Source organism: Stenella coeruleoalba, assembly GCF_951394435.1.
Source record: "Stenella coeruleoalba genome assembly, chromosome: 20".
NCBI lineage: Eukaryota > Metazoa > Chordata > Mammalia > Artiodactyla > Delphinidae > Stenella > Stenella coeruleoalba.
Genome location: NC_137166.1, coordinates 17759305 through 17771330, shown reverse-complemented (window position 1 = coordinate 17771330; position 12026 = coordinate 17759305). Strand labels below are relative to the sequence as shown.

Here is a 12026-nt window from a genome sequence, read left to right as displayed (position 1 = left end):
TACGCAAATCAATCAATGTGATACACCATATTAACAAATTAAAGCAGAAAAACCATAGGATCATCTCAATAGATGCAGAAAGATCTTTTGACAAAATTCAACACCCATTTATGATAAAAACTCTCCAGAAAGTGAGAATAGAGGGAACCTACCTCAACATAATAAAGGCCATATACACCCACAGCAAACATCATTCTCACTGGTGAAAAACTGAAAGCATTTCCTCTAAGGTCAGGAACAAGACAAGGATGTGCACTCTCACCACTATTATTCAACATAGTGTTGCAAGTCCTAGCCTCGGCAATCAGAGAAGAAAAATAAAAGGAACAAATTGGAAAAGAAGAAGTAAAACTGTCACTGTTTGCAGATGACATGATACTATACATAGAGAATCCAAAAGATGCCACCAGAAAACTACTAGAGCTAATCAATGAATTTGGTAAAGTTGCAGGATACAAAATTAATGCACAGAAATCTCTTGCATTCCTATACACTAATGAAGAATTTGAAAGAGAAATTAAGGAAACACTCCCATTTACCATTGCAACACAAAGAATAAAATACCTAGGTATAAACCTACCTAGAGAGACAAACGACCTGTATGCAGAAAACTATTAAGACACTGATGAAAGAAATTAAAGATGATACCAACAGATGGAGAGATATACTGTGTTCTTGGATCGGAAGAATCAATATGGTGAAAATGACTATATTACCCAAAGCAATCTACAGATTCAATGCAATCCCTATCGAATTACCAATGGCATTTTTTACAGAACTAGAACAAAAAATCTTAAAATTTGTATGGAGACACAAAAGACCCCGAATAGCCAAAGCAGTCTTGAGGGAAAAAAATGGAGCTGGAGGAATCAGACTCCCTGACTTCAGACTATACTGTAAAGCTACAATAATCAAGACAGTATGGTACTGGCACAGAAACAGAAACATAGATCAATGGAACAAGATAGAAAGCCCAGAGATAAACCCACGCACCTATGGTCAACTAATCTATGACAAAGGAGGCAAGGATATACAATGGAGAGACAGTCTCTTCAATAAGTGGTGTTGGGAAAACAGGACAGCTACATGTAAAAAAATGAAATTAGAACACTCCCTAACAGCATACACAAAAATAAACTCAAAATGGATTAGAGACCTGTATGTAAGACTGGACACTATAAAACTCTTAAAGGAAAACATACGAAGAACACTTTGACATAAATAACAGCAAGATCTTTTTTGATCCACCTCCTAGAGTAATGGAAATAAAACCAAAAATAAACAAATGGGACCTAATGAAACTTCAAAGCTTTTGCCCAGCAAAGGAAACCATAAACAAGACAAAAAGACAACCCTCAGAATGGGAGAAAATATTTGCAAAAGAATAAATGGACAAAGAATTAATATCCAAAATATATAAACAGCTCATGCAGCTCAATGTTAAAAATATAAACAACCCGATCCAAAAATGGGCAGAAGACCTAAATAGACATTTCTCCAAAGAAGACATACAGATGGCCAAGAATCACATGGACAGCTGCTCAACATCACTAATTATTAGAGAAATGCAGATCAAGACTACAATGAGGTATCACCTCACACCAGTTAGAATGGGCATCATCAGAAAATCTACAAACAAATGCTGGAGAGGGTGTGGAGAAAAGGAACCCTCTTGCACTGTTGGTGGGAATGTATATTGATACAGCCACTATGGAGAACAGTATGGAGGTTCCTTAAAAAACTAAAAATAGAGCTACCATATGATCCTACAATCCCACTGCTGGGCATATATACCCAGAGAAAACCATAATTCAAAAAGACACATGTACCCCAATGTTCATTGCAGCACTATTTACAATAGCCAGGTCATGGAAGCAACCTAAATGTCCATCGACAGACAAATGGATAAAGAAAATGTGGTACATATAGACAATGGAAAGACTCCCCCCCCCCCATTCTTACCAGTAGACTGGGTACTTGCAGAGATTTAGTTTTTTGTGATGGATTTATGATTTTTTTAAAATTTGTACTATTTTGTAATACCTTGACGTATCTCCATTTAGGTGACACAGTTAATGGGTCTTTTATTTAGGCCATGGGTGTCCAGCAGAGACATGCTATGAAATCCTGTTTCTCCTCCATGTCCTATTCAGGAATTGTGCCCCTAATTGGCCTGCTTTCTGGCTAGGACATGAAGACTGCCAGGAACACACTACCAGTTTCTTGGTACCAGTACTTTTTCCCTCTCACAAACTATTTATCTCTTTCAGAACAAGTGTTAGCTTGAAGGAGGAAATGTATATATTTAGTTCTATAAAATGCTTTCTTTATTTTCTACCCCCTTTTCCATAATAGGTTGGCTGCGAAGATGGATCTGTGAAACTATTTCAGATCACCCCAGACAAAATCCAGTTTGAAAGAAATTTTGATCGTCAGAAAAGTAAGGGTTATTTGTGGTGAGGCAGTGAGTAGTCTTAACAAGAAGTTATATTTCTGTGCCACTGGAGATGGGATATTTTCCCATGGGTCCAGGTAATATTTTATCTATATGCTAACTTTCTGTGAGTGCAGCGTATGTGCTAGATGCTGTCCTTAGCTCAGGTCCTCTCCGTTGTGTAGCATAGCTATGATTGCCTGGTTAAGTAATAATACAGGAAGCTAGCAATCCAAAATAGGAAAGTGAGTGTTTCTGTGTAAATCAGTTTGTTAGTTCTCACTTATTTTTGTGAAGTTTTAACAAATGTGCATAAAGTCTCAGAACTTGGATTTTTCTTTAGGAGCTGTGGTTCTCAGTTCTGCTAGTACTTTCAAGTTGAATGGGGGAATTTTTATAAACAATTGCCTCTGTTCCACCTGGACTGACTGACACTGACATCCAGAACAGAGCCTGGCAAACTATTTCTGTGAAGACACCAGCTAGTAAATATTGTAGGCTTTGCAGGCCCTATAGTCTCTGCCAACTCTTGTCATTATAGCACCGCAGTTGCCCTAGATAATACTTAACAAATGCTCATGGTTATGCTCTGGTAAAACTTCATTTACAAAAACAGGTGGTGACCCCAGTTTGGCCTTTGGGCCATAGTTTGCTGACTCCTTTTCTATTATCCACTTTTTTTTTTTTTAACATCTTTATTGGAGTATAATTGCTTTACAGTGGTGTGTTAGTTTCTGTTTTATAACAAAGTGAATCAGCTATACATATACGTATATCCTCGTATCTCCTCCCTCTTGCGTCTCCCTCCCACCCTCCCTGTCCCACCCTGACTCCTTTTCTAGAGAGTAGTGTCTGATGTGTTCTCTGTATCCAATAGTAATGTTTATCCTCTGCTAATCAGATCCCTGTATTGTTTGTTTTTAATATCTCCTGGGTGTTCTTTTTTTAATTACAAAGGTGATATAATGCTTGGTAAAAATTTCATGCATTTAGCCAAGTGTGAAAGAGAAAATAAGTGTCTCATTTCACTCTGTAGGCAACATTTTGGAATTAATCTGGACTTTTTTGTATATTCAGATAGACAAATACATTCACAGGAGTGCTTGCACTTGTTTTTCAGCTTAGTTTTTCATTTGATGTATCACAGACATCTTTCTGTGTCAGTCATGCCAGTCTGCATGGCATTTCATTTTATGGTGTTCCATAATTTATTTAACCAAACTCCTATTGATGGATATTAATTTTGTTTTTACTACTATAGCCAGTGCTGTAATGAACATTCTTATATACACTTGGGCATTCCTGTAAATATTTCTTTTTTGTTAAATTCCTAGTGCAATTACCATGCCAAATTTGCACGTTTAAATTTTGTTAGGTTACTACCAGATCACCTTCAAAAGGTTGTGCTTATCTACACTCCCATCAACCCTTTATCCATTATTAAAAGTAAGTATCAAATATGTCATCGTGGGTCCCAGGGCAAAGTTGTCCCTCACCTGTTATAAAACAGTCCTTCGCAAGAGCGCAGTAGATGAACTTTAAGACTATAGAACGCTAGCCCTGTAGATGTTTGTGGAAGGAGAACTCAGTTACCCTTTGCTGTATATTTATGTGTATGTCACTTTCTCTTTTGTTGTACAACTCCCAAGGTCGAATCCTGAGCCTCAGCTGGCATCCCGCTGGTACACACATTGCAGCTGGCTCCATAGACTACATTAGTGTGTTTGATGTCAAATCAGGTGACTGTTTTTCTCAGTTCATTTGGGGTGTGGGTCTTGTTTGTCAGAGCCACATTTCTGGGTTTCCAAGAGCTTGTGACCTTATGCTTTCATGAACCTTCTGAGATGTCACCATGAATTTCACTTCTTTCTTGGATTACTACTGCTGCTTTTAGGGGAATCTTGGTTCTTCAGTGGAATACAGTATTTTTCATCATAAGAATTCACACTAAAATTTGCCCTCAACCAGTGAGACATTTACTATGAGCAATCAGTAGAATACCTATTTATATATACCAGTTCTTTGTAAAAGTGGGTGTCTGTAGTTGAGGAATGTAAGATCTTGGTAACATAGTTGGTGAGACTTGAGATCAGAAAGATAGAGAACAACGTGCTTCCTCTGTCCTTGGCCTAGAGAATTGGCTGATGGATTCCTTCAGTGAGGAGACTGACTTCAACTTGTTAGGTGGCTGTGTCTACTCCCCGCTAAGATGAGAGGAAACACAGGGCAGACACGTTGCCTTTTTCTTTTTCCTTAGTGCTTGAGCAAGTTTTTTATTATCAGTTATATATGCATATAGTCAAAGAATTCCTTAAGGCTTGTTACAAAAAAGCAGGAGTCCCCCTATATCCCTTCTCCCACTCCTCAAAGGCAGCCACCTGCAACTCTTAGCTAATTCTTTTGGTATTTATCTTTATGCTATACATAGTATGCTTAAAATGCTTTATTTTTTTCAGTTTTAGCCTATTATTTATTGACTTCCACTATTTAACCCTCTTTCTCTGCCCTTTGCCACATGTAGCAATATTTCCTCCTGATCCTCCCAGTATGGTTATGTTCTAACTTTGTTCAGATTAGCAGTTGATGTTTTTATTCTTAGACTATATACATACAACTTGCATAGTAAATTTCTTTTCCTTTCCTGTATGCTTTTTGTTAATGCTGAGTGTCTGTCTCTGTCTCTCTCTTTTGTGTGTGTGAGATTGAGATAGATATATATATATATATATATATATGTATCACTAATTCATCTCCACATTCTTCCAGTTGTATGATTTAGGTTCAGCTACATCTGGGTTTTTTTTCTGGTTTTTTGTTGTTGTTGTTAGTTTGTTTTGGGTTTTTTTGCGGGATCTTAGTTCCCCCACCAGGAATTGAACCTGGGCCCCTGCAGTGAAAGTGCCAAGTTCTAACCACTGGATCGCCAGGGAATTCCCACATCTGGTTTTCTTTCTATCACTTTTATCTCCTTGAAGGTTTCTCTCCCAGAGCCTTCTGCCCTGCTCCAGCTTAGTGGAGCCAGTTTCTGGGCCTACTGCACAACTCTGAGATCTTGAACTCTGGTTTTTCAACCATTCTGGAGATCCCCTTTGCTTTATTCTCCAGTAGAGTTCCCTGTTGCCAAGTCATTCATTTTCGTAGTTTATCACTTTGTTTGATGGATCCTGAGAAAGGGTTTCTGAGAAAGAATTCTAGTTGGAAATTATTTTTCCTTAGAATTTTGAAGCTGTGGTTCCACTGTCGTCCAGCTTCTAGTATTGTTATGGACTCTGATGCCTTTCTGAGAGTAGATCCTTTTTGTAGGTTTTTGTGGTTGGTTTTTCCTGGGAGCTTTTAAGATCTTCCCTTTATCTTTACTGTTCTGAAATGTAATAATTATGTTTTTTGTTGTGTGGATCTGTTAACATCCATTGTATTGGACAACTTGGTAGGTTCCTTTAATCCAAAAACCCATGTTTTTCATTTCTGAGGAAAATTCTTATAATTATTTTGTAAAGGAGTTTCTTTCCATTTTCTCCTTTCTGGAATTTTATTACTGGAATGTTGCCTCTTCTAATTTTCTTTCTTTCTTTTTTTCTTTTTCCCCCTTGTTATTTTTCATCTCTAACTTCTTACTTTGCTTCCTGGGAGAGTTTGTCATTTTTATCTTTCAGTCCTTTTATTGAGGTTCTCATTTCTGCCATTCATTTCCAGAGTTCTTTTTTGTTTCCTGAATGTTCTTTTTTACAGCATTCTCTTTTTGTTTCATTATACAGTATACTAACTCTTCTCCAAGACTATTCATGGTAATAGCTGTGAAGTGTTCTTCGCCCTGGCTTTTTCCCACCTTGTTGTTTATTTTTTTCTGGTCCTATGTTGGGCCTCTGCCTTTCATATTGAGGCTTTCCTCCCGTGTCTAGAGGTTCCTTTCATCACCACACGAATGGTGCTGATCACATCTGAGCTTCATTGAGGAATGGTCTGGCTGAACTGTTAGCTTGGGGATGCTCTCAAGACAGGCTCTTTAGATCTTTTCTCTTGTGCTGGTCATATTTCTCAGAACTGTTTTTTGTTCTCCTGCCTGGTGACAACAAGCCCAGCCATCAGCATTCTAAGAAGAAAGCTGGTGTTCTCAATACAGAGTTATAACATTTCACTTAATCTGTGTTCCATGCATCACCTCTGTTTCCAGACTATCTGGAGTCACCAGTTGCTGAGTCTTCTGAGGATTCCATGGTATAAATCAGGTGGTTTCTTGGCTTTTCCTATTGCGGATTTGGGACTTAGTTTTAGGGTTCTACTAAGTCGGTTACTACTCCATGTCTGCTTTCCAGTTCCCCAAATTTTGGCACTATTGTCTTCTCTCCCTTTCTCATGGGGATTTGGAAGGGAGCAGAGTGTAATGTGTGTGTGCAGTTGGCTGCTTTTCAGTGAAGCCTCAAATGTCTCGTTTCCATTTCACCTCTCCACCAAAAATTCCTTTTGTCTGCAACCCCCACCACCACCGCTGCCCTCCTTCTTCAGGGAACCATTGTGGTGTTCCAAAACTGAGTTCACCATAACCACTGTTTACCGGCTGTCTGTGGTCTGTGCTCAGGCAGCTGACTTACCAGATGCCTACCACAGGCAGCTTCTGAAGACTGAGGAGAAATAAGTGCCATTCACATGCGGGCTTTGCTTTCTTTTTCAGGAAGCGCTATTCATAAGATGCTTGTGGATAGGCAGTATATGGGTGTGTCTAAGCGGAAGTGTATCATATGGGGCGTGGCCTTCCTGTCTGATGGCACTGTCATAAGCGTGGACTCTGCTGGGAAGGTGCAGTTCTGGGACTCAGCTACCGGTACCCTTGTAAAGAATCATCTCATCGCAAATACTGACGTGCAGTCCATTGCCATATCTGATGTGAGTATAGTCCCTGTTTGAGCAGTTCCTGTACAACCTGGGGCATGAGTAGAGAAGGCCCTGTCAGTGGTGTGCCACAGACACTGTTCCCTAATCCTGAATGTTGTAGTGGAGGAAGATTGAGTTTAGGACAATGCATCTGAAAACCCACACAGTTTTCCTGAACACTTATTCTCCAACAGTTAGTTAGAGAATATTCTCTAAACGATTAGTTAGCAGAGAGGTTTTCTTCAGACGCTCCCTGTCCCCAGTTAACCCCGTCTGATTGTAGATAGGGCACAAGTATTCTAGAAGAATCTTGAGAAGTTCTATTTCCTCTCTCTGCCTGACTGTTCTGCTTCCTATCTTGGAACATTAGAAGGTAATTTTATAGTGATTTCGACACTACTGATTTTTCTCCTGTTTGTATAGGAGTTAAAGCAGGTTTGTATTGAACATGTGTGCCTCTTGCCATCTTGTAACATGAATTCTTAATCAGAAGCCTTTGGAGGGCTTCCCTGGTGGCACAGTGGTTGAGAGTCCGCCTGCCGATGCAGGGGACATGGGTTCGTGCCCCGGTCTGGGAAGATCCCACATGCCGCGGAGCGGCTGGGCCCGTGAGCCATGGCCGCTGAGCCTGCGCGTCCGGAGCCTGTACTCCGCAACGGGAGAGGCCAACAGTGAGAGGCCCACGTACCGCAAAAAAAAAAAAAAAAAAGTAAGAAAAAAGAGAAACCTTTGGATATTTTAGCAATGAGGCACAGGAAGTGATTTTGAGGTTTTTTTTTTTTTTTTAATGTTTATTGGAGTATAGTTGATTTACAATGTTGTGTTAGTTTCTGCTGTACAACAAAGTGAATCCGTTATACATACACATATATCCATTCTTTTTTATTCTTTTCCCATATAAGTCATTACAGAGTATTGAGTAGAGTTTCCTATGCTATACACGAGGTCCTTATTAGTTATCTGTTTTATATATAGTAGTGTGTCTACGTCAATCCCAATCTCCCAATTTATCATCCCCACTCCCGCTTCTCTCCCCACCCCGTAACCATAAATTTGTTTTCTACATCTGTGACTTTGTTTCTGTTTTGTAAATAAGTTCATTTGTAACATTTTTTTAGATTCCACATGTAAGCGATATTATATGATATTTGTCTCTCTGTCTGAGCTTTGAGGTTTGTTGACTAGATCCTTTATCTTTACGTAATTAGTTTGAGTGTTGTTTTCTTACTTAAGTGTGTCTAGTGTAGAGATCACTCCTGCTTTCTTTTCTTGCCTATAAAATGTTCCTATCCCATTCCACAGTTTTTCCATGAGAACAATTTGTTAGTGCTAAAGCCCTATAAAACATGTAGATGTCACATATAAACTATAATAGAAGTCAAGGTTTAAGTGAGTGGAAGGAATTCTCCTTTTAAAATAGAGTTTTGATCCAAAATGGTTGTAATTATTAGATAGTAAGACTTAATTATTAAATTTAGTACTATTTAAAGTGTAATTATTTAAGGATTATGCACCTGTTCAAAGACCAGAGAAGATGTATATTTATTGCTATGGAACAATTTCCAGGATATATTGGTAAGGGGAAAAAGTAGAACAGTATTACAGTGTATAGTATAGTATATAATAGTGTAGTAAGGAAAGGTAGAGCAGATTTATATATTAGATATTTATATATGAGATATTCTAGGACTTCCCGGGTGGTCCAGTGGTTAAGACTCAGCACTTCCATTGCAGGGAATGTGGGTTCAATCCCTGGTCAGGGAACTAAGATCCTGCATGCTGTGTGGCATGGCTAAAAAAAAAGAGAAAAGAAAAGAAACAGATATTCTATGTGTATACAGTTTTGCTAGTATATACATAGAATATCTCTGGAAATATTGAAAATGCAAATAATGACAGTTTCTGGAAGAAAGTTTTTGGGGGGTAGGTGGAAGACAGGTGTAACTTGTACTGTGTACCACTTTATACTGTCTGATCTTCTACCTTGTGCCTATATTACTCTATTGCATTAAGTCTTAGATACAAATGATTGTAACATGTCATAATTTTGTTATCATGGGAAAGAAGAAATACTTTTATTAAACTATGACAGAGTGGTTTTTTAAATGTAAAATTCACATTTTATAAGCACATAATATAAGCTTTTATAATATAAACTGACACAATGCTTTTTTAAACATAAAATTTATATTTTATTTACTGAAGAGCTTCTTGAGACTTAAACAGAAAATTTCTGTTATATGACTCTTACGCATATATAAACAGGAAAGTATGTGTGAAATAAAATGATAAGGGTATTCCTAGAACTTCTTCACGTTCAGAGTTGGACTCTGAATCACTTGAACTCAGTTATTGGGGTCCATGTTTCTCACACATGCCTCCCAGCCATCCACAGTGTTGGTAGAAGATGATCCAATATAGTCCCAAGATTTTCTTTTAGGCTTTTGACAACTGTTCTGCAAGTTGTTTTTGTTTTGTTTTGTTTTATTATTATTTGGCTGTATCAGGTCTTAGTTGCTGCCTGTGGGATCTTCATCATGGTCTGCGGGATCTTTCCTTGAGGTGCGTGGGGTCTTTCCTTGCAGCACACAGGCTCTTCATTGTGGCGTGCAGGCTTCTCTAGTTGCGGTGCGGGCTTCTCTCCAGTTGTGGTGCGTGGGCTTTGTTGCCCCACGGCATGTGAGATCTTAGTTCCCCAGCCAGGGATGAAACCGCGTCCCCTGCATTGGAAGGTGGATTCGTAACCACTGGGCCACGAGGGAAATCCGTATTCTGCAAGTTTTGACGTTCATTCTTTATCTGAAGATGTCACATAACACAGATTGACAGATATAAATATTTTGATATCAGAGATGTTAAGATGTGAGAAAATGTGTGCCTGAGAAGCAAGGGATTGTGGTACTTTTTTTTTTTTTTTTTCAATTGAAACGTGCAATTGTACAAATTCCAGTCCTCAAAAATGCTTATCACAAACTCTGGAGTTGGGCAGAGTTGGGTTTGAATCCCAGTCATACCACTTAATAGCTACGTGTCTTCCTTGGGCAAGGTACTTCTAAGTCTCAGTTTCTTCCTCTGTGAGAACAAGGAGGTTAGTAATACATGCTGCATGGCGTCTGAGGAAAGATTAAATGGGTTGTGCTTGTAAAGTGCTAAGTAGAGTGTCTGGCACAGCGAGTGTGCTATTGCCATTTTCACATCTCTTTTGACACCAGTCCTAATTTCAAGGCTTTTCTCCATACTCTCTTGCCAGAACAGATGGTTATATTTAGATTTCTTTTCAGTGGTTTCTCATTGACTAAAGAGTGAATTGTGGCAAACACCCAGTCCTTTGATCTTCTTAGAAGCCTTTCACCTCCATCAAGTAGGCAAGTACTGATTCCTTTAGGGAGTTGTAGGGAACATTTGCCTTCATTTAGAGGTCAGTCCTGAGATTTTGTGTTCCCTGTGAAGCAGTCACTCTTTGATTAAGTTAGTGTGTGTGTGCGCATGTGTGTGCACATGTGTGTGCGCGCGCGTGCGTGCACTTGCGCACCCCCCAGGTCTGTTTTTCCCTTGCTTCATTCCTGTTGCACCCCAAGAGAGCCCTTTTCTTTTGTTTGCTTTTCAGTTCTTTTATGATTCCACCTCAGGGAAAGAGAATGTAGAGTGAGAGGCCTCCCTTCCCAGTTCTTCTCCGTAGGTAGTACTTTGAGCAAACAGCCACTTGAACTGTTTAGTGGAGGTGATGGAGAGAGCAAGTGAATTCCTAAGCAGCTCAGTATTTCCGCTTTTGCCTTAGGCTAATGGTTTTCAAATAGTATCCTTAGAGGAGGTGAGGGAGAGGCCTGTGCCCGGAGCAAAGGCTTTGGCGGTAGATACACGTCTGTAAACTAACAGACAGGTAAACTCCTGAAGTTCGTTTCCTTATCTGTGTAAAGGGCTATTAAATGATGATTGGGGGGAAAAAGGGTAAAATCATAATTCATCCAAACATGAAATGGAAGTATGTCAGAGATTTTCTGTAACTCATTAACTAATGAGGGAACCAGTAAGTTACAAGCAGTTCTAAGGGAGAAATCAAAAAACACAGTTATGTAAGGCCATCAGGAATGCTGAAATGATTTACAAATTGTTGCAGGACTCAGTGTCCACAGGACAATCATCAGCTGCATTCTACCGAGCAAAATTCTTTTGCATCTCTATGCAAGAGAATCTTTTGCATCACTCTCAGTTTTTTTTACAATTTATGGAGTTGTAAAGTAGCTCTAGGACAATCAGAGGGCTCACCAGCCAAGGACACCAGTACTTGTTATGCTCATTTCAGTCTTTTATAATTTCTCCTGATAGGACAGATGATACTTAACCTTGCAGGTTATTGAAGGATTAGAGATGATATGACATACAACGTTCCTAGCACAGTCAGTGTGTAGTTGATGGCAGCTACATGCTCACATGTGTGCAGACATCTCACTTTTCTTGACTTCTCACCTACTCTTTACACCGTTTGATTGGTTATCTACTGATCCAGGTTTCTGATTTTTCTCAGTACCCTATCAAGCCTCCTGTTTTGTTTTCTTACTCAAAGTTATGTGCATTTTTAAAAATGAGTTAAAATGAAAATGGTTTTGAGATTATAGAGGAATTTTAAAAAGTAGTTGTAGACACAGTAAGACCTTTTAAAACTAACAGAAATCCTCGTGCTCAACATGCTGACAAGAGAGAGCCTTAAACTGGGGACCAGGGA

At 39.0% G+C, this 12026-nt stretch overlaps 1 protein-coding gene across 4 annotated transcripts in view; it reads left to right on the top strand.

The window, feature by feature from the left end:
* The window catches only part of UTP4 (UTP4 small subunit processome component), a 35827-nt gene that overhangs the window by 7386 nt on the left and 16415 nt on the right, over positions 1–12026 (top strand). For all 4 annotated transcript variants that reach the window (XM_079907704.1, XM_079907706.1, XM_079907705.1 and 1 more), the window contains 3 exons: positions 2356–2440; positions 4084–4173; positions 7104–7315. In XM_079907704.1, coding sequence (XP_079763830.1) covers positions 2356–2440; positions 4084–4173; positions 7104–7315 — 387 coding nt within the window. The remainder of the gene's footprint in view (positions 1–2355; positions 2441–4083; positions 4174–7103; positions 7316–12026) is intronic.